Below are 27,934 nucleotides of genomic sequence, written 5' to 3'. Positions count from 1 at the left end.
CATTGCCGAGCACACGAAGCTAACCCGAACCCGAACCCAAAACGAAGTCATGGCGTCGCTGTCAACGCTAACAGTCGGACCGCAGTCGCAAGGAGCGCGTAGCCTGTAATCAGTTGTGTATAGGACACTCGCGTGTGCGCGTCGATTGCTGCTTTTTAGGTAAGGGCTCTAACGGTAACTGGGCTACGCTTGGCGGCAACGCTCTGCGCGGTTTTGTTCTTCATAACTTTTATTTATGGCTGCTGCTCTTGTCGCTCCATCAAATTGTTGATTGTTGTTGTTGTTGCTGTTGCTGTGTTGCCATTTTGCAAACATTTTCATTTTTATAAACGAGCATTCAAATTTTCGCGTAGCAAAACCAAAATTTTTTTTTGCCCAGCTACAGCTGCTGGAGGTGCCACGGCCGCAGCTGCTAACTCTGCTGCTGCTGCGGTTGGCGTCGCAGCTGCGGCCGCTGTCGACTGCGCTGCTGCTGTGTCCGAGATAAAGGATATGCCCGGATCTAAAAGATACACTTTTTTTTTCGTTTTTCGTTTTTTTTTTTTTGGTTACTTGTGCAGGCTGCTTTGCTTGCTTGCTTGGCTTTTTGCTTTGTCGCTCCGTTTTGCAAGCGAATGTAAGCGACAACAGTAACAACAACAACAAGAAGAAGAACAAGAGCGACAACAACAGCGAAAGCGACAACAACGAAACGAGCTAACGAAAAATTACAATGTGTGTGTGTGCGTGTGTGCGTGAAGGAAAGAAGTAAGGTGAAGTGAGTGACAAGTTGGCAAAAAATAAAGAACCGAAAATGGAACAACAACAACAAATGAAATGTGCGCAACTATGCAAATAAATTAATAAGCCAAAGTCATTACCAAATTAAAACGAGACACGCGAAAAGCAGCATACAACAAAATAAAAACATAGAGAGAGAAAGAGAGAGAGAGAGAGAGAGTGAGAAGCCAAAGCCAAGGAAAGTAAAGTAAAGGCAAGGCTCAAGTCAAGTGCGTTGAGTGGCAAAGTCAAGAGCTGCTGCTGAAGTAGCTGCTGGCATGCTTAGAGAGACCCCAAGAAACGGAAAGAGAGGTTAACTCGTCCGTTGTCCTCGTCGCCGTCAAAGGCATCGAAGGTAAATATATGCATAGCAGAAGCAAAGCAAACAAACTAACCTATAAAGTAAACAATAGCGTAACGCTACAAATGCAAATTTATCACCTGCACACTCACACACTTACTTACACACACACTCGCCAACTATAAACAACAACTCATTTAAGCGACGCCAGGCGCCATAAAAAAAAAACTCACTCACACACACACACACAGCAAAGCCAAAGCTAAGCTGAGAAAATGAACAAGAAACTAAAACGGAAAGCGAAAGCGAAAGCGAAACAAACGCACAAAGCGAACGAGAACGAAAAAGGAAGCAGAAAACAAAACTCATGCTAAAAACTAACTACACATTTGTATAAAATTGTAATCGCATGCGATTTATTTAACTAGACGCCAATTTCTCACACACTCCCACAGAAACAGAGACGCACACATGCTAGAGTACACACACACACACACACACACACACACACACTTACACATACACACGCACACGCAGAAACACGCGCAAATTCACCTGGCACTCACAGTAGGCTTTAAAAGTTAGTCTACAAAATGATTACTATGAAAATTCGAAATTCGAAAGCACAACATTCATTTGCTCTGTTTTTGTAAGCTATGAATGAATAATAAATAACAAATGAATAATTCACAACTATGAATACTATGCATAATTGCCAGTTCCCCAATGGGAGCTTTGACAACTGTTTCCAATTGCAGAAAATTACAGACTTCTCATGTAATTGTCTTTGGAATATTTTAATAATTAAAATATTGAGCATGAGAATGTCATTTGAAATTGTATTGAGTCGAACAATTAGGATAGAACCTCTTCAGTAAAGTGCAATCCTTGGATTTCATTATTTTTTAAAACTACACACATATTCCTTCAACATTATTTATTTCTATATCGTATCCCTTAAGAAAAAAGTCTATATTACGCATCGCAGAATAATAAATAGCAATAAGAAGCAAATGATACATGAAGAATGGTTTTCCTTTTCCTTTTTTTGACAACCATGACTTTTAATAACAAAATGTCGAAAATCTCCATAATATTAGATTGCTTACTACCCTAAATTATACTCAAGAGTTGTCATAAAGTGTAACAAAAACAACTTATAATTGCATAAATTGGGCCCAAAAACTTGTTATACGCCGCCATAAAATAATCCTCTTTGTCCTGCCCACAATTATCTTCCACATGATTGGTTAGATCGGTAATAATAACTGAATGAAATGCAACAATGGAAAACAAATAACACTTTGTTATTATACTAGGCTACATTTGATATCGTGCCACAAAACCATTCGCATTTTGATGGCAATTTAGATTAACATATTAATTTCGAAACTAGAAAGCAATTTAAGTGTTGTGAGATGTGGACGACAACTTTGTTAGTTATAATTAAATCGAAACTATTTTTAGCTTTGATATGCTAATGCTCAGAAAAATAGCAGTGCAAAGTAATTATTTACTAACACTTCTGAAAGTATTGCTTAGAAAAAGTATTATAAATTACTTTAAAATAAATGAGGGAAAATTTATATTGAAATTATAATACATATTTTTACTTTTTTGGAATATTTTTATTATTATACAAATTATATACATATTATGAGTTATATTATAAATTAAATTATATGTCTTTTTTCTGGAGTATAATTTGTGGATGAAATTCTATCCCAAACACAATGTTACACCTTCTTAACTAAAATATATTCTAATTTGTCTGATTTTATGTCATTAAAGAAATATCTCGCTTTAAGAAATCCTTCTTATTCTTTTTTCTGGACTATAATTTGTATATAAAACTCTATCCCAAAAAGTTAATCTATGATTTCACAAGAAGTCTTTTAATCTTCTTAACTAAAATATCTTCTAATTTGTCTGATTTTATTTCTTTAAAGATATTTCTCGCTTTATGATTATTCCACAAATCTTCCTTCAACTAATTATTAAACTTTATCTCAAGATTAGGTTAGTTATCATTTCAAGTAATGTGGCAAAGCTCTCATAAGCTTTTAGCAATAACTTAAAACTTTACACAGAGTAACTTGAGCAAAGTATCAAATGCGAAAGTAAAAAGATTAAATTAAAGATAGCTAAACATGAAAGCGATACTCGCAGCAAATGTAACACCACAATAAAACGTTGAGTGCCCCAAGCCCCCATGCCCCACATGCCTCACGCCTCATGCCACATGCCACATGCCCCAGAGGGGCGCTTTCAACGAATTCGAGGGTGCTTCAGGTGCACTGCAATTCATTAAATAATGTGTGAGTAAAACGTTCAGTGTCATGTATTTATATAATGCTTGACGTTATTTGCCCAGCTGTATTTTAAGTGTTGCCAACTAACTGCAACAATAAAGCTAGCAACAACCAAAAACAACAACAACAGCAACAACAACAACGCGGCGAACTTGGCCTACGATGCTGCAGCACAAAGGATGCGGCGGCAACATGGAAAAAACACTTAGCGCAAAACTAAGCGACGATTGTTGTTGTTGTTGGTGTTGCTTTTGTGGCCGTTTGCTGTTTTGTGTGACGTTTAAAAATAGCATCAAGGTGCGCTCTAGTTTCATTCACACACACGCGCTTACACGCATACACACACACACATGCACATGCGCCTACGCCTACACAGAAAAGCGTTGGCTCTTGTGCAAAGTGGGCGAACGCCTCCAACAACAACAACAACAACGAAAAAAGGAACTGCAAATAGAAAATGTTAAAAATAAACCAATCTGAACTCAACTCAATTGAACGCATTTCGCAATTGCGGAATGAAAGTCAATCAAGGCATGAGACAAATCTAATCAAAGTCACTAATCAAATTATGCTCGTTCAATTATATGCATTTTCAATGCGATTAAAGCCTCCCTCGTTCCCTCGCTCTTTGTTCCCGTTTTCGACCTTTGGTCAAGTGACAAATTTAGTTGGTTGGGGAGGGGGGAAGTGTGGGGTGTCGCCTGCTATGAGTGAGCTTTTATGGCCTGCTCAAATATTTGCTACCTGAACGACGTGACACGCAACAACAGAAGGCGTGAAATGATTCAGCCCGTTTCCACAAATTGCCTAATCACTTTAGGTGTTGCGTTCCTTTCCTTTTTTATGGCTATCAAAATACGCAGTTAATTACATACTTGTGCAAAGATAGTTCAGATACTATACACACTTTACAGCAAAGCCAAAAACTCGGCTATTGGAAATCAATTTGTGGAAAAACACACTTGATTGCATAATTTATGCGTTTGCCAAGGTGTTTTTAAGCACACAAATCACTTTTTCTGCTCTGCTGAGTTTCGGAATGTATTCGATTTAAAGACTATTATCTGTGTTTAGGCACTTGTTCAAAGCGCACTTGATTTACCCTAAATTAATCCATTTGCAGTATAATTTTATGACTGTGGGCATAAGCTACGTATACTTAATAACGCCTTGGTTTATTATAATTACATTTTAATGAAGCAATTACTACTTGATTTGCTTTTTGTTTAAATTCAATGCAAATAAAGTTGCATTAATAATGGGTAACTACAGTCGAGTGTGCTCGACTGTGAAATACCCGCTACCTAGTGCGGTATTAACTTCAAAATATACCACAAAAATATACCAAAGTCTATATTTGGTATATTGCTATAGTACTAGTTACAAAATATACCATAGAGTGCACAATATACCAGACAAAGCAACCCGTAGTAAGTTGGCGTTTTTTTCCATACAAAATTATTTCACTAAGTATTTAAAATCGTGTTTCTAGCTTCAAATTTACGCTTGACATTCAATTTTTAGATTTGCGGCGGCAGAAAGAAATCAAATGACTACTTACTACAAATTTGCTATTGTATTTTAGTGTTTTCTATGAGATACAAATTAACAGAAATTGTGTATGAAGAAAGTTGAACGAAATAAATATGTTAAATTAATGCTATCAGCGAAGTTTTAATTGAATATTATATTCTATTAATACTTTTGAGCAATAGCCGCTACTTAACAAGATTATTCATGCCTTAAAGCGCAACATTTAATATTTTATTAAGCATTGAAGACTATAAATCATATAGCAAAGTTTGTTATACATTTAATTAATGATAAATTTCCTTTTTCCCGCTAATTTGAATTGATAGTTGTTATTGAGGCTTTGAGTGCACTCGAGAAACTTAATCATTATAAACATATTTATAGATCATTATTTGCCTGACATCAACATTTTATGATTGTCACAATATTGTCGCATTATTGGTCAACTTATTAAACACAAATGGGCCACGCAACCAGACAGAGAACAAAGATGTTCCTAAACGAGTATGGGACACAGATGTGTCTATAAAACACACAAACTCACACACATACCCACACACACAAGCGCACCCACAAGCCAAAGTACACATACACACACAAAGTGGAGGATACATATTCTTATGTACTTTTGTATTTTTATGCGAACTTCCGTTCGTTGGTTTTATGGCCAGCTGATGAATGCAAAGTTGTGCAAAGTTTTGCGTTTTGCGTTTTGCCTTGTGAACGCAATACGCATACGCCATGTGTTGCAAAGAAAAGAAATGTGTATGTGTGTAACTGTCAGACATTTGGGCACGCGGTCGACCTTGATGCCAAGATTTGGTAACATTTTTTAATTGCCACACATTATGTAGATGGAGGCTGCACAGAATTCAAAGTTAGATTTGCGGGGCAGGCACATGTTGTGAAGGAAAACATGCAATTAACAAGGCAGCCATCGACAAAAAAGTTGGAGAGCTGAAAATGTGGCAACGCCACACACACACATACAATTGGCACACACACATAGTGAGACGAGTGGTGCTTACAAGCATTAATTACTGGCCAAGTACAAGGAAGGGCAGCTTTGCGTCGCGTCGCCAGGCGAGAGTCGACGAAAAAAAGCATAGCATACTTTTTCGCGTCGTCGTACTTTTTGTATGAGTTGCGCCTTGAATGTTTCCTTTTTTATTTTATTACCATTGTTGTTGCTCTTGCTGCTTATTTTTAGCTGAAAAAGTTTTGCACAATTTTTTATTGCCACGTCTTGACGTCTCTCTCTCTCTCTCTCTCTCTCTCTCTCTCTCTCTCTCTCGGTTATTGCTGTTGTTGCTCAACAACATAGAAACCCATAAAAATTGCCAAAAACAGAAAAAGAAAAAAGTAAAATCATAAAAACCATGTTGAGCATTAATGCCAGTTAATATTGTAGTACAGCAATATCTGCATAATATGTTCATTATATATGTTGGCGTTATTTGCAGTCCAATAAGCTTTCCTGCTTGATTTGCTCATACATCGGAGGTCCTTCATGCTACACTAGCCGAGACTCGCATTCACATCAAGAGCCCAGGCCACTTGAGGCAATCCAAAGCCAAAGACTTGAATTGAGTGAAACGGCAATCAGTTTCATGATACGCTTCAGCAACAACCAAACACACACACACATTGCTCGACTCGTAAATGTCAAGTTATTTTGAAAAGATGCCAGACCTGGTCATGCTTGAATGAGTGTGTGTGTGTGTGTGTGAGTATCTGTAAGTGAGTGTGTGAAACCGGAAACTTGTTACATGCAACTGTATCGTAGCCTCATTGAAGTGGCCTCCAATCAAGAACTTACTGCTTGCAGTCTTTGCCAATTGTTTTCATTAATTTCACTAAAAAAGAAATTAAAGCAAAACATTTCCAAACGAGTCAGAAGAGTATGCAAAAAAGCGAACAAAGGCCAGGCGCTTGGAGCCAAAAAAGTTGGCGCTTGCATTTCCGTTGCAAAAGTTTTAGAGACTCCCACAAATGAAACTGACTCGAACAGAAAGAAAGTTACTTGGCACTGGCCAAGCGGCTAAAAACTGACTTCATTGTCGGCCAGCCAAGCTAACAAAACTGCCAAAATAGTTCTTCTACATGGCAAACTGACTTTTGGGTGGGTGGCAATTTCGTATACGATTGTACTTGCCAGCAACAACAACTGTGCGAAATGCTCAACAATAAAATGCCATTGAACGTCGTCCCGCTGGCGACGCACACACACACACACACACACACACATACACAGAGAGACGCCCGCTAGTTTTTATGAGGCGAGCACTTCCGGTTCGACGATATGCGCCAAGTTTTAGACAATAATTTTCTTTATCGGCCAACACAAAGCAAAAGGCGAAACGCAAATGCTTAGCAATTTCTATTTGGGGCTCTGTAAGAAGACGAAAAAGAAGTCAGACTGCGTATAAATTTTTTTTGGGGCCACATTACAGTCACTAACAAATAATTTTTGGCCACAAAACCACAAACTGTTTTTGCACTGGACAAAACAATCATTTTTTTTATGTTATTGTTGTTGTGGTTGTAGCCCGCTTCACTTTAATTTATGAGCTGGCTTAATTTATTTCCGTCGGCAGTTGGCGTAAAAAAAAATAGAGTAAAACTTTGCGCAAAAAGCAGAAAATTCTATGCTGACTTGATGAATAATTGCCAGTAAATCTGCAAGCTAGTTTTCCAAATGTGTTTCAACTTCTACTTTACTATGCCTCAATTGGTCAGCAAAACTGATGAGCTAATTATGTCGAGTTCTAAATAATATAGTTTGTGTTGAGTATGGTTCTAAACATATTTCAAGACTAAAACCAGAGCGTGAGATTTGCAATGTGAAATTGATTTGCTTCGATTTTGATTGTGTGGTGAACTCACCACAAACATTTCCAATGCAGCGAGATAGAAATTTCATTAATTTCGCGCATTGATTGACATTTGATTGACTAAGCTTAAATCACAATAAAATTAAGCGAGAATTTGACGAATTGAAACTAGAAACAAAGCAGAGTATAAAACAAAGAGATAATCGCTTTTCGATTTCGATAAAAATAACACATAAATTTACCAACAAAATACTGAAATATAGCCGAAATGTACAATCTATGTAACAGGATTTGGCCTGTTATATACCACTTCATCTAAAATATACTATTGAGCACATACACAATACCAACAAAAGTAAGACCAGACTGCAGCCGTTTTTTTGAACATATAAAATTATTTCTTGATAAACGATTTTTTGGTCGGAGAAGCCTCCGACTTTCCTGCACATAGCTAGAATAACCTATGATATAGTACACTATGGTAGAAATAGTGTATCGGATATATACATTTAGTATTGATTTGTTAAAATTAGAGATTAAGAATTAAAATGAATCTTCAACTTTAAAATAAAAACCTTTTTAGATTTAAACGAAGGTTCCCATAATTTGTATAAATAGCTTCTGAAATAGAATCTTCTAAACTGTTATTTGAACTGTTTTATTTGGTTATAATCAACGGGTAAATGAAAAATTTATTAAGAAATAATTTAGTATGGCAAAAACGAGGCCTGCAATCGGGTCTTAGTTGATTTAGATGACAATCTGGTATATTTTGCACTCTATGGTATATTTTCAATATATTACTACATCGATATACAAAATACAGCCTTCTGTATATTTTGGAATTTTCATTTGGTATATTTTTTACTTTACGATTTTGTTGACTTTGGGTAGCGAGTATCTCACAGTCGAACACACTCGACTGTAGCTTTATTTCTTATTATAAAAATGTTTCTAGAAATATTTTGAAGCTTTCTATTAAAATCTTCTTTCAATAACTTGGAAACCTTTCTACATCAGTATTAATAGGTATACAATCTCTAAGTATTTTTCTTCTTTTCAAATATTATTACAGCACACTTCAGAGTCAAACATTTTCATAGTATTTCGTTAGAGTTTTCCTAGTAAGCAGCTCTTATGCTTTTTATGGTTTCAACTAGGTGAGGCAACAATTAACTTGGCCTTCGTGACCGTGAGCATGTCGGAAATACTTAGGCATTAGAGATGGCAGCGTGATCAAAAAATACAGAAGCGTGAATCACGCACTAGATAGCAAATAAATAGAATAGGAAAATAAATAAAAAGCAATATTTGTCTGTACAATTTATTTGGAGTATAAATGCCTAAGGATAATCTGTTCGCATTGTAAATTTCACACATGCATTAACGTTAATAATCGTGTGTGTTTGTGCTATCACTAATAGAAGCATTGGGTATCGTTTGTTGATTTAAGATTACGGATACGAATGGCATGAATACGTTGATTGTGGTTGCTTGTTTGGTTGCCCAAATGGCTTTTGGGCACAATATTTAACTAAAAAATTATTGCAAATGGTGTCGCCTGACAAGGACAAGGACAAGGATATACTACTCGGCATCCACTTGCCAGGATGCGAAACTACAACAACAGCAGAAACAGAGAATGCTGCTCCTCTTGCTCTGGGGAGTAATTTGTTATTGTTTCTTGGCTTATCTTAAAGCTCCATTGGGGCAAAAGTGCTGCGTGCAGCGCCAGCAGCAGCAGCAACAGAGACAGCTCACAAAATGTGCTCTTGAATTATCTGCATGGTGTTTTTTCCCTTTCACATTTTCCTTGGGTTTCTCTTTTTTTCATTAGTAAACAAACTAGCCAAATGACAAGTAGTGAGCAACAAAAAAGTGAGCACACAAAGAAGTTTGCCATCAACACTTTCAGACTGATTTCCCCAGCGATTATGTTTTAATGTTAAACTGAAATTTTCAAGTCCATGCTGTGACATTACGTATACGCATCGTTAAGCAATTTCCCAACTGGCTGGCAACACTCGTTTGCCACTCGTTTTGTATAATTGAATATAAACTATTCAATTCAACAAAATGCTGCTCACCTTTTTCGACAGGCCAACTTATAATAACTAATGGCTTCCGAAGCTGGAGCGTCTTTAGGCCAACGTATCAGCTGGCAACTTGCCAAACTTCCTGCCCAACTTTTTCGGCCAATACTTTTGGCACATTCACAAACTTTAATTATGCGTCACGCTGTCACATTGATATATCCCCAACGTGCACACATACAATGAAATATTCATATTTTGTTCAGAGTTCTATTCAAAAACAAAAATAACGAAAATATTATCAATTGAATTGCAGATTTAAACCAGTCCAATTTATATGCACTCTGATTCAAAGTTGAGCTCCAAAAAAGAGTCAATAAAATAACGTATAAATTAAATATGGATATGCCGATTGATTCCCCATGCAAACAATTTGTGAAAAGTGATTAATATGCGTGCTCGCAGAAGGAAATAGATCGTAGCATATCAGTGACACTCTGGATTATAATCGGCACTATTAAACTGGATTTATTAAGCTTTGTTTGGCCCAAAGAGTTACTCCATACACAATACAATCGACAAACATAATTTACTCAATTTAATGGGAATTGGGAAAACTCGTCAGCAGTAAAATATAAATTGCTATCGCTTATACGTAAATACCGAATTCTGAAAATAAAATGGTGAATGCCATTTAAGTTGTATATTTAAATTTGATTTTGTTTAAATGAATAATTTCGTTTAAACTTTTAATTGCTGGCCATAATAAAATTTGATTTACGAACGCAGAAAATAAAAGTGTTTGGCATTTAAGTTGAAAATTTAAATTTAATTCCCACACAATATAAATGAATATTTTTATTTGACAATTTAATTGCTTAACACAATAATTTTATCACTTGAATTTACGACCTTTCATATTTTCTTCTATGTTTACATAATATAGAAACAATATAAATCAGTCTATTGGGTTGCTTTATTCATTAAAATTAAATTTGACTATCTAACAATATTTTTTTAGTGTTCTACTCGCCTCTCATTGTTATTCTTGGCTATTTTCAATTTAACAAGCGTCATTTTTGGCAAACAAATTGAATATTGTTGTCGCTTGGTTTATTGATGTGTGGTTCAATTTCATTTGCTCAGATGGCCGCATAATTCAATTATCCATTATGGAGACGAGTACTTTATGTTATGCATATGTATTGCAAGTGCATCGAGAGACTGTCAGCCCTGATGTCGCTGTTGATGTTGATAGCAATGTCGATGTCGATGCTGTTGTTGAAGTGTAAATCAATTAACGTTTATCTCTCTACTAATTATGCGAGCATGCATCGCTGCTGCCATTATGCTCATATCAAATGCAAGCAGAAATCCCCCATAGACATTTATCGGCAGGAACTGAGAGTTAAACCAAACTGTTTATCTAAAGTTATACCCTGTAAAATAAACGAGTTCTAGTCGCTCTGTCATACAATTTGAATCATTAGAAACTTAGTTAGTAATATAGTTCATTAAAATGTTAAGCTTTCAACTTTTCTTTGTCAGACTTTTAAGATTTCATTGAAGCTCACATTCTGTCTTATACCTTATCAATTAATAAAAATATCACTTTATAATAGATCGATTAAGTATTTCACTATAAAGTTGTAAGTACGACACACTTTATCATTCTTTTTTATGGCCTTTAAAGTCTGACCACACTTTATCATTCTATTTCCTTGCTTCTTCTTTTGGTTTGTGAACAGAGTTAAGTACAATTTAAAGTGAAGGAACTATTTGTTTCTATAGATCATTTAGTTCGTTTCTTCAGTTCAATGTGTCTCATTTTACTTCATTAAGATATAGTTTGTTCAGTTTGGAAAATAGTGTGATCGAAATAGTTCGCAACGAAGAGACACAACTCAATTTGTGAACGAAGCGTAATACGAAATACAAATTAGTAATCTTAAAACATCAATCCTTAAAGACACTTTTAAACATACCTCTTCAACTATTCAGGGTATAAGCCACCTCATTTCCCGTCAACTATTTACAGGGTATAAGCCACCTCATTTCCCCTCAATCCTTCTCCTTGTGCATTTTCAATTAGAGAGCTCCACTGCTAGACCAATGCCACTTTCCCAGCTTTCTACAACCAACAGAAGAGTCTCGTGCAAATTCCTTGAATTGTGATTGCAATTTCAATTTACTGCAAGTATTTCTCACATGTCGTCACGAAATCCTTTGGTTCATTATTTGGCCGTTTCTCAGCAAGTACTTAGCCAGTTTTTAGAATTTTTTTTATTTTTTTCCCTTTTTGCATTTCGTTTCGCCTACATCGAGCAAAATCAAGTGTCAGCCAATCTCGGCAAACAGATTGAAAAGTGTTGCAATTCTTTGGCTCTTTGTTTTTTTTGTCTCGCTCAAAGTCGTTTATCATTTGTCGCGGCCGCGAGCTGAAAACTTGGCCAAGACCGCCAAAAAAAATGGAAAAATATTGCTGTCTATAATTGGCGTTGATTTATTGTTTGATGTGGGCGCAATTTTTTAAGATCTCTTATCGACCTTGTGGGCGTCACTTTTTGTAGCTTCTTGCTTCTTGCCAAAAAAGAATTCAATTGTGTTTAGTAATTGTGAAGCATGCAACACACAACTCACAAGCAAGCAAGTGTCCTCGCATGCGATGAGTGGGAGGAGCTCAGTTCCTTGCCATACTCAATTTAATAATGCATAGTTTCTACACAAATGCGGTTCACCTGCTGCGGTTGCGTGTGGCCCGTTGTCAGTTGCCATTTAGTTAGATAGTTGCTGGTTAGTTGCTTGGCTGCTTTTCACAACTGCCCTTCTCATTCCACCAGCCAACTCGCATTGTATTGTAATGTGTGTGCCACTCCTCGACATTGGTGTCCGTTTCTCTCTCCGTGTCCGTGTTCGTGTTCGTGTTCCTGTCCGTGTCCGTGAAAGTGGCATGAAAGCAGCGGGAAATGACAAAGACTAGGCGACATTGCCAATTGCACAGTGGGTTGCAAATATCTTTATTTATCGAATGCATACGGTTCACATACATAACATAAAACATATTTTACACAGAAGAAATTCTAGATTTTATCGAGTCCAAAAAATGGAAAGAAAGAAAAGGTATTAAAATATCTCATCGTGATCATTTTTCTAAGAGATTAAATAATTTATTTTATTTTTTATGTTTGGGAAAGTTTATTTAAAAAATATGAAAATCACATTGACATTTTTGTAAGATATAGAAGGTAAAATAATTGATTTTAGTTTTTATGTTTAGGAAATTTTATTTAAAAAATATGAATGTTTTACAAAAGTTTGTGAACTTCTATTACAAATTTAGGCAGAATGACTTAGTTGTTTTGACTTTCGCCTTTAAAATTAAATTACACATAATACATTAAATAAAAAAGAATATTTTGATCTTCTCTACTTGAACAGATTCACAAATTTAAGGATGAACTGTGTGAAGTACAAACTCTGTTCTGTAAGCAGAAAAAAAAAAAAAAAATTTAAGACACTCAAAATAGTCATTTTCTTTTTCATTTATGATTTTTATTCAATTTGTATTAAATATAAATAAAAGATTAAAAAAATTTGCTGCCGCAAGATTTTTTAGTGCAGCCTCACTTCAATTGTAGTAAATTTATAAGTTTATCAGATATTCAGTTAAAACTAGGATCGCAATTACCAAATGGAACTTCCGTAATAAAATATATATTTATATTATGTTAGATATTGACTATTATAAATAGATATTGACTAGCACTTACTTATTTTCATAATAGTACTTCAATATCTTATTAACATTATTAAATGTTTAAATTTCTTCATCTACTAATAAAATACTTTAACATTTAAAGAACTTTCATTATTAGTATTTCTTTAACTTTTATATATAATGGATAAATATTGATAGACTAACAATCGCTATTTTTATAAATTGTTGAAATTGTAAAATTAAAGTTGCTTCATCAACTAATGAAATATTAAAACTGAAATTCAAATAGACTAATTTGTTTTCTCTGCTGTTGTCATTGCACACATTTAAGCCTTTTCGAACTGTCCTAGTTTTCACTTACAACTTGCTTTCAACTGCTTTCGATTCAAATCTAAGAAGACAGAGTGCTAATGCTCTGCTTGGCAATGGTATCATCAACATGTCTGCACCTTCGTCAGTTGCATTAGACTGCAGCTCACAGTCTTAGCTTTGAGTATTGTGCTGGAATCAAGGCTTCAGCTTGAAGGACGAGACACAAGGCATAGTTGAGTGTGCTCTTTATTGCATTTTGGCAATTTGGAAACTGATTATCCTGCAAAAGAGAAAGAACTACTTGCAAATGGCAGTTGTAATGAGAAGTAATAACAACTAAATTAGCGCTATGTATTACAATGTTATAACCCCAGCAATTTAGTTGCTTGCTTTTGAACCACTGTGTGTGTTTTAGGCAACGAGGGAGTGTGTGTGTATGTATGTGATTGTGTGTGGGCTTGGCTTGCGTTTTTGTTTAGCTTTTAGTCGAGTGGCGTTGCATGTCTGCATGCAAGGCAAACACACTGAGAAGCAGCAAGCCTTATCCTTTGTGTTGCTTTGGCTGCTGCTGTTGCTGCTGATATTGTCGTTGCCATTTAGAAGTTGAAGGCTTGACATGCACACACCATTCCAGCAGCGCAGCATTTTCATTTCCATTTCCATTTTGAATTTCTATTTGTATTTCCATATTTCCAGCTATAGACCACACACACAAACACAATTAGACAAATGAATAAACATAGAAAAGTTGGCATTGCTTCCGAGAAACGCAATTTGCATATGCCAACAGCCAAACACAATGTGAAGAGTCTTTAAGTCTTTGTCGCACTTTAACTGGATTTCAATGAGCAAACATTGGCTGTGGCAACTTTGTCGCTTTTGCAATTGGCTAATAAAGATTTGGGCATTAAAACGTTTAAGCTTTGACCTGATTTAATATTTAATTAGCCAACTTCTGGTCTGGCTTGGCCTGGCATTGAATATAACGAAAACGGCGTTGGGTGTTCGTGTGCACATGTCGTATACGTAATATTTGACAAACATGTTACCCATAACACACACACCACACACACACACACAAACAAAGCAGTCGCGACTGCATTTAAAAGTTAAATGTGCGCTTGGCTTCCTCTCTGCCTACCCCGCTTCCTTCCTTCCGCGAGCTCTCTTCTTGTCACTGACTTCCGCTCTTTAAACGATATAAAAATGCTGTAAAATGCACTTTCAGCTGCTGCTGCCTGCGATTTGTGCAAATTGAGTCATGCAATTAGTTGACTGACGCTTACTGCTGCCATTTTTCCCTCTTCTTTTTCGCGCTTTCAACTGCTGCCAGAATATTGTTAGCGTTATGGGGCCCATTTAATGGACTTACTCTAGCCATAAGCTGTTTATGCTAATTGTATCGCATTTGCCAACAAAATAAAAACCAGGGTTGAGGGCATTTAAAAAAATATAAATATGAGCTCCATAGAATTTAATACTCGTTTTTTATGAGATAAATGCAAATAAATAAGCATTAAATATATTAACAACATTTTTTTGAAGCGTCAGCAGTTAATATTTTATTTTAGTGATAGTTTTGAACTATTGCGACTGACTTTTTGTCAAGAAATATCAGATGTATATTTCTTCATTGTTTAATTTTTCAATTTATTTGTTTTTAATTATCAATACGGTAAAATATCTTTCAATCTATTGATTTGGGTTCAGTTTGCAACAAATGTAACGAGCTTAGACTTAATAAGAATTATTTATATTATATTATGTATACATTTTCATTTTAATGAATATATTCAGTCTCTAGTTTAATAAAAATCTATATAACAAAAGCAAAACAGTACCGTATTATTCTTAATATATTCTAAAATATACTGACGCTATATCGAAGAAGTACAACACTCGAAATATGGTCAAATTGGCAGCCAAAGAAGCTATGACCCGATTGCAGTAGACGTTAATTGCCATACTTCTTCTTCAATAACTTTTACAATTTTTATACGATTGCAACCAAATTCTCAGGAATAAGAAATACTTGCGGCAGAGAAAATGGTTGTGGCAAAAATTTGAAGCACACTTGAACATAACAAGTGATGTCGAAAAAAATATCTATACGGGTAATTCTCTGGCGACAAATGTATAATATTTACTTATTTACAAAAGTAAATTGAAACAATTTTCAAAATAAGTAAAGGTTATTCAATATTATTCACTATATTTAGAGCTAAGACTTTTAATAACTTTTTCTGCCTTACGTTAAAATTTGTTCATGTTTTCCTTATATTTTGTATTTATTTTAAAAAAGGAAAATGATTTTAAAATAATGCTCAACTCTAATTAAAGTACTAAAATTAAACTATTCATCTTTATTCCAAATAACAAAAATGTTTTGGTATATGTTGTTTTCAATTTAAAATGTGTTACACGTGACATCTTCGCCAGAGTTTAACCCATATATTATATTAATACAATATTTACTTTAAAAGATGCCTTTAAGCAGTTATGATTTTCTGTGCAGCATTCAAAGCTGCATTGCGCATTACCTGAAATGCAGTACACTCTATTTTCTCTAACAAATCACAACCTTGATCTACTACGCATTAGGTAAACTACTTGCAGATGCCTATTATTAATTTATGCAATTGAAAGTATCTCGGCAAATGAACTATGCATGAGAGTACTTATCGATTCGATTATACACACACACACACACATAACATAATATGTCCACTTTGCTGATGAAAGTGCCCTGCGGCTGCTCGGTTGATGCATTTGTAAAAGCAACGCCATGGAGAATCGTGAGTGAGTTACAAGCATTGGCATTGATGAATTATGTATACGCAGCATTGGACAGGCTGCAGCTCATTTGAATTGCAGAAAAGCAAGAAAAGCACAAGTCAGGGTTAGGCAAATACACGTAAATATTTATTTTTGATGGTTTGAACAGTTTTTTTTTTCTTGTTTGGTTGGAATTTGAATTTTCATGGCGAAAGGAAATTACCGAAGCAAATTGGAGAACTGCGTGAAATATATTTGCTTGGATTAAACTGTCAAAGCTATTTCCGGCGTCGCTGTGACCTATTTCCCCTCCCCCACACACAATCTGCTGGATTTATCAATTTCAGCTGAAAAATAGCCCTGACTTGGCAAATGGAACGCGCTGTCTACCGTCCGTTTGATAGCACAACTCTCACGCCCACCACTCACTCGCTCAGTCTTTCACACAAAAACAAACCCAAGAGCACACAGACAAAGTTGTGTGGGTGTATGTGTGTGTGTATGAGTGTAAAATGGAAATGGAAAATAGTGCAAAAGTTTCCGGCACTCGCTCTTGAGCACATTTCAAACATTGAAGCGCTATTGCATTTTGTCAAAGCCAAAGAGGTCAAGCTATTGACTCAAGTGGACACAGAAATGCGATCAACTTTTTCTCGCTCGAGGTTGTCTCTGAATTTCAGCAATACTCGTAACTACATAGTTACAGTTTCATAAAGTTGCGCATTTTGACAGCTCTCAAAATGCTTGACTACGCTCAAAAAGAGTGATGCATCAAATTCACAATTTGCAGCCAACTCTCCAATTTGTCCTTCACATCAATATATATATAATATCGAAGCTTACATAAACCAATTTCAATACGTCAAATGGGGAATGTGCGACTACTAAATACTTCTTCTTCTACTTGAATTGGATTTCAAATTAAGTTCTATTACTTAAATTAAATGAATTGCATGGCTACTACTTTTTATTTTAAAATTAAAGACATTGCATAGAATTCATTTTTTTATATTTTAAATAAGAGATTAAAAATTGTAATGTATCTGATGGTTATAAGATTTAAATTAAAGACTGTGAATCGAAATGAAATTCTAAATTATTTATTTTAATTTTAGAATACAAGAGTTTCATAATTTAATACAATAAATTTGGGTATGTTTTATTTGTTTTGGGTGACATTAAGTATTAAAATTAGAGAATATAAACTTATCTTTTAAACTAAAAACTGAAAGTGGCAAATAAATTATATATTATTTATTAGCATTTGTTATTTTTTTTAATGTACATTGAACAAAAATTCTTCACTTTACTTAAGACAAGAGAAAAAAAGTTTTTAAATACCTCATGGTTATAAAATGGAAATTAACTACTACTGAGAATTGAAATAAAATAATAAATAATTTATTTAAATTCCTGAACTAAAAAGTTATTTATTTTATTATAGAAACATTTGAGTATGTTTTCCTAATTTTATTTTAAATGTATAACTAACTAAATATTTCTTTAATCTTTAATTTAAACTTAGAGAATACAAAGTTGTTTTTCAAATTAAAGAATCTAAATCCCAAAAATATAAGTGTTCTATTAAAATTTAAAAGCAGTATTACTCTTTCTTATAACTTATTTAACAGTACAATTGTTAATCCATTGGGATACTTAAAATTCACTTTAAAAAAAGTGTAGCATACTTTGAGGAGTTGCGTAGTTAAAGTCGTTATCAGAGCTCTGCAGTGCGGCGCCACTTAAACCGCAGTTAAAGTGTGCAAATTGTTGTGGCAGTGCATTGGCAGCATTCTCACGCACTCGAAACTACCCCATTTGGTGGTGCAATTAAGCGGTATCTCTGACGACGCATACTCAATTCGTCTGCATGCAAAGTGCTCATTAATATCATCTGAGTTTCCCAGACAGCTGCTGGTTTCCACAGGCAGAAAGTGCAGCAGCAGCAACAACAAGACTGCTTAACCAACTTCCTGCCAACCCACGTTCTGCCACGCCACCATCTTCTCACCCCCGCCCATCGACTATGGCGGCGTGCGAAAATAGGTGCTGCATACGCCAAGGCGCGCGCATAACTCGATTCGCTTTGATTTATGGCACGCAATAATAATCAGCATTTGCATGTTGACGGCTTGCAATTCACGCAACTTGTTGTTTTTCTGTGCAGCGCGCAAACACTGCGTATACTTAATGTAGCCCTTAGTATATACAAGGCACGCTTATTATAAGCTGTATTGTTGCTTGGCTGCGAACAACAACAAGTTGCACTTCCGGCAGCTGCAAGTTGGCCTTAACAAATAGTCAAGAATACCCTTACACACACAACCAACGACACACACACTCACTCACACACACACAGCGCTGACAGACCGCAAGCCACGCTTGATGATGAGCAGCGTCCTTGCGCTTTCTCTCTCTCTCTCTTTCTCTTTTTATTTTGTTGCGCTAGCTTGGCTCACTGATTTATGTAAGTTTGGTTTTTTTCCTGACCTATTACTCATGCTGCTCTCTCTTTCTCTTTTCTGTCTCTTTCTTTCCTTGCAGCAATGCTTGCCTCATTAGCGACTTAGCCGCGTCAAAATGCAAAGGTGAAGGAAGCCAAAAAAATAAAAATAAAAAAATATACTCGACCGCAAAAACGGAATAATCACTGAAAGAGTTTTTCTTCCCTCTGCACAAGGACGAGAAATTGAATATATTTAAGGAAATATATATATACATAATATATAATATAATATAATATAATTTGGCCTGAGAAATGAAAATGGAAATTGATATTGCGCAGAAAAGGGCAAATTGAAATAGACGCACATAATTGAATTATAAAATATAATTAAATTGCATAAACAGCATCATCATCATCAACATATAAGATTTAAGAAGCATGGCATCACCACCGGAAAGCCCCATCGAGGAGGTGGTCTACGAGTTGGAACACACACGAGTGCCTAAACCCATCCCAGTTGCTCTCGAGGATTTGTGCCGTCAAACCAAGTTCACCAAGCAGGAAATCCGCGTCATGTATAGAGGATTTAAAACGGTAAGTGGACACATACGCAATGCAATTCATTTACCCCTCCTGTAAACGTAAATGTGAATGTGACTGTGAATATGAATACGAATATGAATATGAATTTGCTGCTGGCACACTCCAAATTTATGAGCTCAACTGCCGAGCAAAAGCGCAGCTAAAGTGCTTTTACTTCTGCCAGCCCAGAGAATGAGATGACGCGAATAATGCCAGCCAATTTAATGCATACGCGTCTTGAATTTCATTGCACGAAAGTGTGCGTAAGTGTGAGTACAAGTGAGTGTTCGAGTGTGTCTCAGTGTGTGTGTGTGTGTGTGTCGTATGCATTCATACGATTACGCTCACATTTCTTCTCGTAGGTTGCCAAATGTGGGTCAACAGCAGAGCCAAATCACTAAAGTAATCCTAGATGGGCAAAAACACGCTTAACAATGCTCGCTTTTGGGCATTCTTCAGCTGATTTATCACCAGAGATTTCCAAATAAAGCGAGTTTTCTTAGAAAACAACTATATTAAGTGGAGTGTGTTATTCTCAACAATGAATAGCAAAGTAGACTATTAGTGGCGAGGCTTTGAGACTAGCTTGTTAACAGCACAAGAAATATTTCGGCAACTACTTTTAATATATCGTAGGATTTGGTATTTTAACTAGGAGTCTTAGGAATAGATTGATTTATTCATTGGTTGCTCCAAAATTGATTTTATTTGTCTAGTATTGACTGTTTGACAGACTAAATAATGAATAATATCTACGGTGATATATTATTATTATTATTATTTGATATATATCAAACATTTTATTAGAAAAAGGAATTAATCGAAGTAAATAAGTTGTTAAGATAAAAAAATAAGTATTAAAGCTATAGTGTTCGACCCGCTGTTTTATTATTTTCTTTTTAAAAAAACCATATTCTAAACATATAATACAGTAAGGTATCGATATATCGATATAATGATATTGTTCTACCTCCAAAATATAAATAAAAATACAAAATAGTTTAGATTTTCAGGCGTTTTGTGCTATACACAAGACAGAATGACAGACGAGCATAACTATATCGTTTTGGCTGTTGACCAAGAATATATAAACTTTTTGGAGATTACTTCCTCTGCCTGTTGCATACATATCCTGCAGGCACAAAATTATTATACGCTTCCCTACCCTATGGATAGCGGGTATAATAAGAATAATGAACATAATATACAATGTTTGGTAATAAATAAAGTGATGAATTTATATATTAATTTATTCCGTTTTTGACAGTTCAATGACGTGTTTAAGTACTAGAATTTAAAGTGATAAATTTTCATTAAATAAATTATTTTTCTCATACATTTATTAGGTTCAAAAAGTCAATAAATCAAATAAAAAATGTAATAGTACTTTACTATTATAGTATTATAATTTTATAGTATTATAGTATTATAGATATTATAGATACAGTATTATGAATAGTAATATTAAATACTGTAATGATAGAAATATGAAGTAAATAAACAGTACAAAGACTAATTAATACCTCTTAATTTCCCGGTAATTATAAATAAATAAAAAAACAAAAACATATTGAATTACTTAGACGTCCAGACAAAAAAAAAGAGGAGATCAAGGCAGAGATTAATAGGTTTATAGATATAATAATAAATTTTTATCATCTGCTATAAAGCAGAGGGTGCTTAATGCACACTTGACATTACGGCCTTATAAATTTGAATTATAGAATAGCATTCATTCGCCCTCCTCCCCCCATCAGCGACTGAAGCGCTGCTCAACAATGAGTTCAAAGCCTATTTTAATAGGGATTCATAACGCGTAAGAACTGAGCTTTCTACATTGTCATTGCCATTGCCACTGCCATTGGTATTCCCTTTCCCTTTCCCCGTTCCCTTTCCCTTTCTCATTTCCCATCTACCATATTTTTTGCCCCGACCCCTTTTGACATTCGCGATGCCCTTTCCACTTCGCTATGCCATATTTTGCGCTCATATTTTCATAGAGATTTCGTTTTTGCCATTGCAGGAATGTCCCGAGGGTGTGGTGCACGAGGATTGTTTTAAGGATATTTACGCCAAATTCTTTCCACATGGCAGTAAGTATTTAAGTGTACATACATACATATATATATATATATATATATATATGTACTTGTGTGAATTCAATGCCCTTGCCGGCATTATTTGGGTTCTTCGCGTTTTTCGTTTTTTTTTTCTTTTTTTTTTGTGGTGTTTTATAGCTGCGCGTCATAAAGCGCCACTTAAGCCAACATTTCATTTATGTGCGCCAGTTTTTGGAAGAGTGCTTGCACTTGCCTCCCCCCTCCCCCCTCCCTCGCCCTTTTCCCTCGCTGGCAATCTGAAAGTACTAAAATCGTTGCCGAACATAACATTCTTCTGCTTCTCCTTATTCTTCTTCTATTACCACAGATTCCAGTTTATATGCTCATTATGTGTTCAAAGCCTTCGATGTTAATTGCAATGGCGCCATTAGTTTTCGGGTAATTATGCTCATAATCATCGAATATAATAATGAAACAATAATTGCAATATTATTAAATCCATATTCACAGGACTTACTCGTCACCTTATCGACGCTGTTGCGCGGCTCCGTCTACGAGCGTCTGCGCTGGACCTTCAAATTGTACGATCTCAATGGAGATGGTCGCATCAGTCGCGGCGAGCTGAGCGAAATTGTGCTGGCCATACACGAGCTTATGGGACGGAGACCGCATCAGCCGGAGGACGATCGCAAGGCGAGAGATCAGGTGAGCAAACTGTGAGAAGAGAGTTTTTACTGATCAGCAAAGGAGTGAAAAATTAGAAACAAATTTAGCAAACCAATTTTTCTTCTACAATTTTCAAATAAATAAAAAAATATCTGTTTTGTTTACGCATTACTCTTTAGCTAAAACGACTGTTTTGTTTACTCATTAACTAAATCGACTCTCAGATTGGCGTATACTTGATTTCTAAATGAAATAATTGATTTTGTTTTATTATTCAGATTACTTTAAAATCGAATAGATACGTATTACTAGCTTACAAATTCTGAATCTGAGAAAGAATGCAAGAAAATTAATGCTAAAGGTTTATTGCTGATTTGCAACGAAATGAATAACTACAAACAAATTCACTGATTTGTTAATAATTATCAAATTTAAAAAAATGCAGTTTTCTTTCTATAATGTTTTGATAAATCAATTAAAATATATGTTTTTCTTACTCATAAACTAAATCGACTGACGGTTTTGTGTATACTTGATTTCTGAATGAAATAATAGCACATACATTAGCCTATACTCGATTTCATATTCGATCACTTACGTATACTTATTCTCTGAATTAAATACTGTCTGAATCCAAGGCGAGAGATGAGATAGGCTAAACAACAAAATACATATCGCTATAGACCTGTTGCTGATTAACAAATTTCTAACTAAGCTAATCCCCAAATAATTACAATTCACATAACGAATTCGAAGTTTAGCTAGAAAAAAGAATCCTTATCCATGTAGCCTCTTCTATTTTTAGCCTGAATGAAAGGTTGTTTCGAATTCCCATTTCGCAAAATACATATTGCTCGAGACCTGTTGCTGATTAGCAAATAACTAAAAATAAATAAACCAATAAGTTTCTGACTAAGGGAGTAATTAATAAAAGTAAATAATTATCTTCTAGTAAGAAAGATTAAAAGTAAACTAAACTAACAAAATTAGCTCTCAAATTTGCTTATAAATTGTTTAAAATGTCAAATACAAAAGATTGCTACAAAAAGAATACGACATGAAAGCAAGAAAGAATGAAGCCAACAAAATACTGCCCATTTTTGTTTATTAGCGACGAAGTGAGAAACTTAAAGTAAACAAAATTTGGAATGTTTCTCTGAAATAATAAATGATAAAAAAGAATAAAATATCTGTATTACCTTATGACTAAATGAAGTTGACTCTAAGATTTGCGTAATTGATAATAAATTAAAAACTTGCGTATACTTGATTTTTGCATCAAATACTACCGTATATGTATTTAATTTCTGAAAAAACTCACCAACAACAATTTTAACTGTTTAATTGCAAACATTAAATTAAATTGCTGAATTGACTTTCCAGCCACTAAATGCTTAAATCGATGGCTTAAAGTTAAGCGCAATTCATATTTCCTTAAACTCGCCGCCTGTTGACAGCCAACCCTGAATCTGCAATGTTTGTATATCTTTAATATTTCGCTGCTTGTGCGGCAATAATACGTAGCGAATGCGACTTAAATTGCAGCTAATTAAATTGCTGTTGCAACGAGTCTGCACAAAAGCTGATAAAGTTGAAAAAGAAAACGCATTCGATGTCGAACTGCGTTGCTGTTGAATATCATCGAGAGGGAGATACGTGTGTGTATGTGTGTGTGTGTGTGTGTGTGTGTGCTATAGTTTTTGCATGACGCTTCATTTTTTATGCAAGAGCCGCACTTGACGTAACATAACGTGCAGCATTCGTTGACGTTGGCGGTGGCCTGGCATAAGCTGCGTATGAGTAATTATAATTGTGCACACAGCGACAGACGTGTGATGTATAAGCGTATGTATGTGTGTGTGTATATGCATGCGTGTGTGTGTGTGTGTGTGTGTGTGTGGTTAACTGCTCTGGGGAATCGGATTGGCAACGTTGAGCGGAAGCCTTGTGTGCGCCTATGAGTGGAAACTGCAGCGGAAATTTTATTTAATGACGAACGCTGCAAGCCACATTATTGATAAGTAAAGTTCCACATTTCTGTGCGCACTGAAATATCGTATATTGATTAATCCGATTAACAATTGGCCAAGTTTTGTTATAAATAGCTTCTCTTTACTTTTCGACTTTCAGGTGGATCGAGTCTTTCGCAAATTGGACTTAAATCAAGATGGCATCATTACGATAGAGGAGTTTCTCGAGGCTTGTCTCAAGGACGATTTGGTAACACGTTCGCTGCAAATGTTCGACAATGACCTTTGATGACAAGCGGACGAACCAGCGATTCGCAATACCAGGACTATAATACCGCTTATTGATCTATAAATTGAATTACGATTAACACACACACACGCCCACAAAGCAAAGCCAACAAAGCCACAAACAACAATTGTACTAAATGAACACCAGTTAAACAAAACAAAAGAAAATGAAAGCTGACGAAGAAGAAACAACATATTAGTACTTAACATTAGTTTAGGCAGCTACAACAAATAATAAATCCACGAAACTTTAAAACATTTATGTGTCTACGTTTCGGATTTTGGATTTCGGATTTTGGATGGAAATTGATCGTAAATTTATAAAAGACAACAAAGTAAAATGATACAAGAATATGTCACTTTTTTATGCATATTATGAATTTAATCCTGCCGTCAAAAGCGAATTGGTCTTATATATGTGTACTTATGCATGTACAATAAAAACGTATGTACTTTACTTTCATGGAATTAAATGAGCATTAACAAAAACAAAAACAAAAACAAACTTAAACTCAAAAAACGAAACCACCAACCAAATGAATAACAAACAACTAACAAACGGAATTGGTTTAAAAAAGTTTAACAAATTGTGCAACACGATTTACTTTACTCGATTGAATGAAAAACAAAAACCAAAAACAGCAATTTACTTATATACCAACAATATATATATATGTTTGTATATTTAGCAGACATAACAATAACGATTCTAATTGTATTATTTTTGTTGATTACTAATTGCATTTAATTTTTCAACATGATTTTCAAAAATAGTTTCGAACTCGGCTAGTCTAAATTGTTCCACTAAATTCGCTTAATATATCATTCTTTCAATCTTCTATTAAATTTCTTAATTCAAAGTGAATTTAACCAACAAAAAAATTCGTATAAATTTTGCATATTTTTAATTGCAGCGTAGAATTTGCGGTCAATTAAACAATTAATAAAATTCATTTTAAATTTATGCAAATGTTTCTGGGTTCTTTTTTTGTATTAAATTGCCAATTAAATTTAATTATTTTCTGCGCAAAATGCAAAACTACCACCGATAAAAAAAGTAGCACTTGACGATTTAAAAGAACCATAAATACAACATATTTATTAATTATGAAGAGCAGCAAACGCAATTGCCCAAACATGAGTTTTCAATTAAACTGCAGCTTTCATTCAATTATTTAAATATATACGTGCAACTGCATATTAAGCATACGCCCCATTGTACAGCAGAACATGCAACATGCAACACCTGCTGCATTAATAGAAATATTTAATTTTTTAGCATATCAACGGGCAGCAAACACAAACAAACAAACAGCAAACTGTCCCAGCTGTAGGAATATTTAACATTGCCTCAAACAATGCACAACAGCAGCAAAAAAAAAGGAAAACAAAACAAATCTACACAAATACCAAAAAAAAAACATTCTTTTTACATTGTACCTTCCAGAACAATACAATTGTTGTTTCAGCAAAAGTTTTATACTTACTTATAATACAATTACGCGTCGCGTTCATTGAATGCCACTGTGCATGGAGTCGAGACAATCAAATGTGGTTTGATATATTTCCCCTTAGTTATTACACATGTTCTTCCATTGTTATTTCGAACAGCAACAACAACAATTTGATTTGATTCACTGAATCGAAAGCAATGCAAACTAAATTTCAATTGCAGTCGCTTCGATATTCACAGCTTCAGCTTGAACCTCTGAGTTTCTTGAATTTAAATATGTTTCCCCAATCAAAAATATATTTTTCATTCCAATAAATCATTATCAAGTCAACACTTATTGGCAATAATAACAAATGCGCTTAGATGTCATTGAAATGGAAACTTGGAAACTTGGAAACCTATGCGACCTACATGATAAACCACCCTAAGATTCTACCTAGTATGTATGTATAGTATGCAATATGTATTAACTTACACTGTCCAACAAACCGAATATAAACGATAATTAAATTACCTTTTAAATGTCTAACTAGTAAACCAAAACAAAACAAAAAGAAAAACGAAAAACGAGAAAAGTAAAGAAAATTCAAATGGAAAGTAAACCTTAAACTAAATAATGAAATTGAAACGCTTAAAACTATTATATATATTTATTTAATTAACCAATTGATAAAATGAAAAGAAATGTTTTTAGTCGCTAAATGTTTAGTATGAGTAACTAAATTTGTGTAAATGTCTAACTAAGCTAATCCCCAAATCTTGATCGAGCTAATTACAATTCACATAACGAATTCGATGTTTAGCTAGAAAAACCGTAAGAATCCTTATCCATGTAGCCTCTACTATTTTTAGCCTGAATGAAAGGTTGTTTCGAATTCCCATTTCGCTTGGATTGCGGAATTCGAAACAGACCGAGGAAGGAAATTGAAAATTAATTCATGTATTTTTTAAACTAAATATATTGCATTCGCATTTAGTTGAAACTAAATTAAATCAAAATGTACCTAGTAAATGTAAATTATGATAATAATTTTCAAACATAAGCTATTTAAATTACGATTACGATTACTTGGAATGAAAGGTGGCATTAAGAAATTGTATCACCAACGATCCTAAATAATCCACTAAGTTAATTAATATAATTTACTCGTATGCTATCAAATACTTAAGCCAATCCTTCAATTAATTTGTAAACAAACAAACAAAAACACAAAACTCTTACACTCACACACTTAAGAAAGAAAAACAAAATATGTAACTTAACAGCAGCAAACGTGGTTAGTGATTTGGATTGTTTATAAGTAACATACACACCGTGTATAATAGGAGACCCATGCACATTGATAACATAATCGAATTCAAAATTATTCTAAACTCTAAAGAAAAAAAACAAAAACAATTAAATGAACTGTTCTGCATTTCGCTTAACTCTATATCACAAACAAATTATTAGAGTCTACTTTTAGGCTCACGGGAAAAATAAATCAGAACATTGCACACTCATCTCAAAAGTATGCTATATATTTTCGTTGTATTTTTAATGAGATTGTGAGATTATTAAATTCTCTACTGTACGTCACGATTGTTACAAAAAAAAAGATATTCAAGCCGAGTCTGCGATTAAAATAATATTTGTGGTCAACTTTTCAACTAACTTAAATTCAGAAAACACTACAAAAATCTCATTATGCATGTTAGTTTAGAATTGATGTGTCTTTTGTTATTGTTCTCTCCACACAAATGGAATTGTAATTTCATTTAAATATATGTTAGTATTTAGATATAACAAATTATGTTTAACAAGAGATAACAACAAATAACACGAAAACTGGGCAAAAATAAACAATTTTAATAAAAATAACAATTTAATAATACAACTAAAGCATTTTTAT

At 34.4% G+C, this 27,934-nt stretch overlaps 1 protein-coding gene and 2 long non-coding RNA genes across 4 annotated transcripts; 2 read left to right on the top strand and 1 right to left on the bottom strand.

Annotated features, from left to right (window-relative positions):
- Nucleotides 1-65: 65 nt before the first annotated feature.
- LOC133835876 (uncharacterized) lies at nt 66-19,305 on the top strand. Of its 2 annotated transcripts, none has more exons than XR_009893648.1 (3): nt 66-159; nt 741-1,114; nt 19,122-19,305. It is a non-coding gene; the product is annotated as an uncharacterized LOC133835876 (long non-coding RNA). The 2 variants fall into 2 exon arrangements; XR_009893647.1 differs by having other exon boundaries at nt 104-159; nt 561-1,114.
- A 27-nt stretch (nt 19,306-19,332) lies between these two features.
- LOC133835873 (Kv channel-interacting protein 1) lies at nt 19,333-27,487 on the top strand. Its single transcript, XM_062266014.1, has 5 exons — nt 19,333-19,617; nt 21,629-21,698; nt 22,033-22,103; nt 22,176-22,370; nt 24,462-27,487. The coding sequence occupies exons 1-5, from the start codon at nt 19,462-19,464 to the stop codon at nt 24,588-24,590; spliced, it is 621 nt and encodes a 206-aa protein (XP_062121998.1). The 5' UTR covers nt 19,333-19,461; the 3' UTR covers nt 24,591-27,487.
- Nucleotides 21,791-26,199, bottom strand: LOC133835874 (uncharacterized). Its single transcript, XR_009893646.1, has 3 exons — nt 26,077-26,199; nt 22,183-22,379; nt 21,791-22,112 (listed from the first exon to the last, which is right to left on the bottom strand). It is a non-coding gene; the product is annotated as an uncharacterized LOC133835874 (long non-coding RNA).
- Nucleotides 27,488-27,934: the final 447 nt, after the last annotated feature.

Source organism: Drosophila sulfurigaster, chromosome 2R, assembly GCF_023558435.1.
Source record: "Drosophila sulfurigaster albostrigata strain 15112-1811.04 chromosome 2R, ASM2355843v2, whole genome shotgun sequence".
In the NCBI taxonomy this organism is placed as follows: domain Eukaryota; kingdom Metazoa; phylum Arthropoda; class Insecta; order Diptera; family Drosophilidae; genus Drosophila; species Drosophila sulfurigaster.
Note: the sequence above shows the minus strand (reverse complement) of the source record. Positions and strands in the feature narration are given on the sequence as shown.

Bases quoted from the DNA above. Each gene is read 5' to 3' on its own strand.
- LOC133835873 (XM_062266014.1), top strand. From the start codon at position 19,462: ATGGCATCACCACCGGAAAGCCCCATCGAGGAGGTGGTCTACGAGTTG. The intron at 19,618-21,628 runs GTAAGTGGACAC...TTGCCATTGCAG, and splicing joins TGTATAGAGGATTTAAAACG to GAATGTCCCGAGGGTGTGGT. The intron at 22,104-22,175 runs GTAATTATGCTC...CCATATTCACAG, and splicing joins ATGGCGCCATTAGTTTTCGG to GACTTACTCGTCACCTTATC.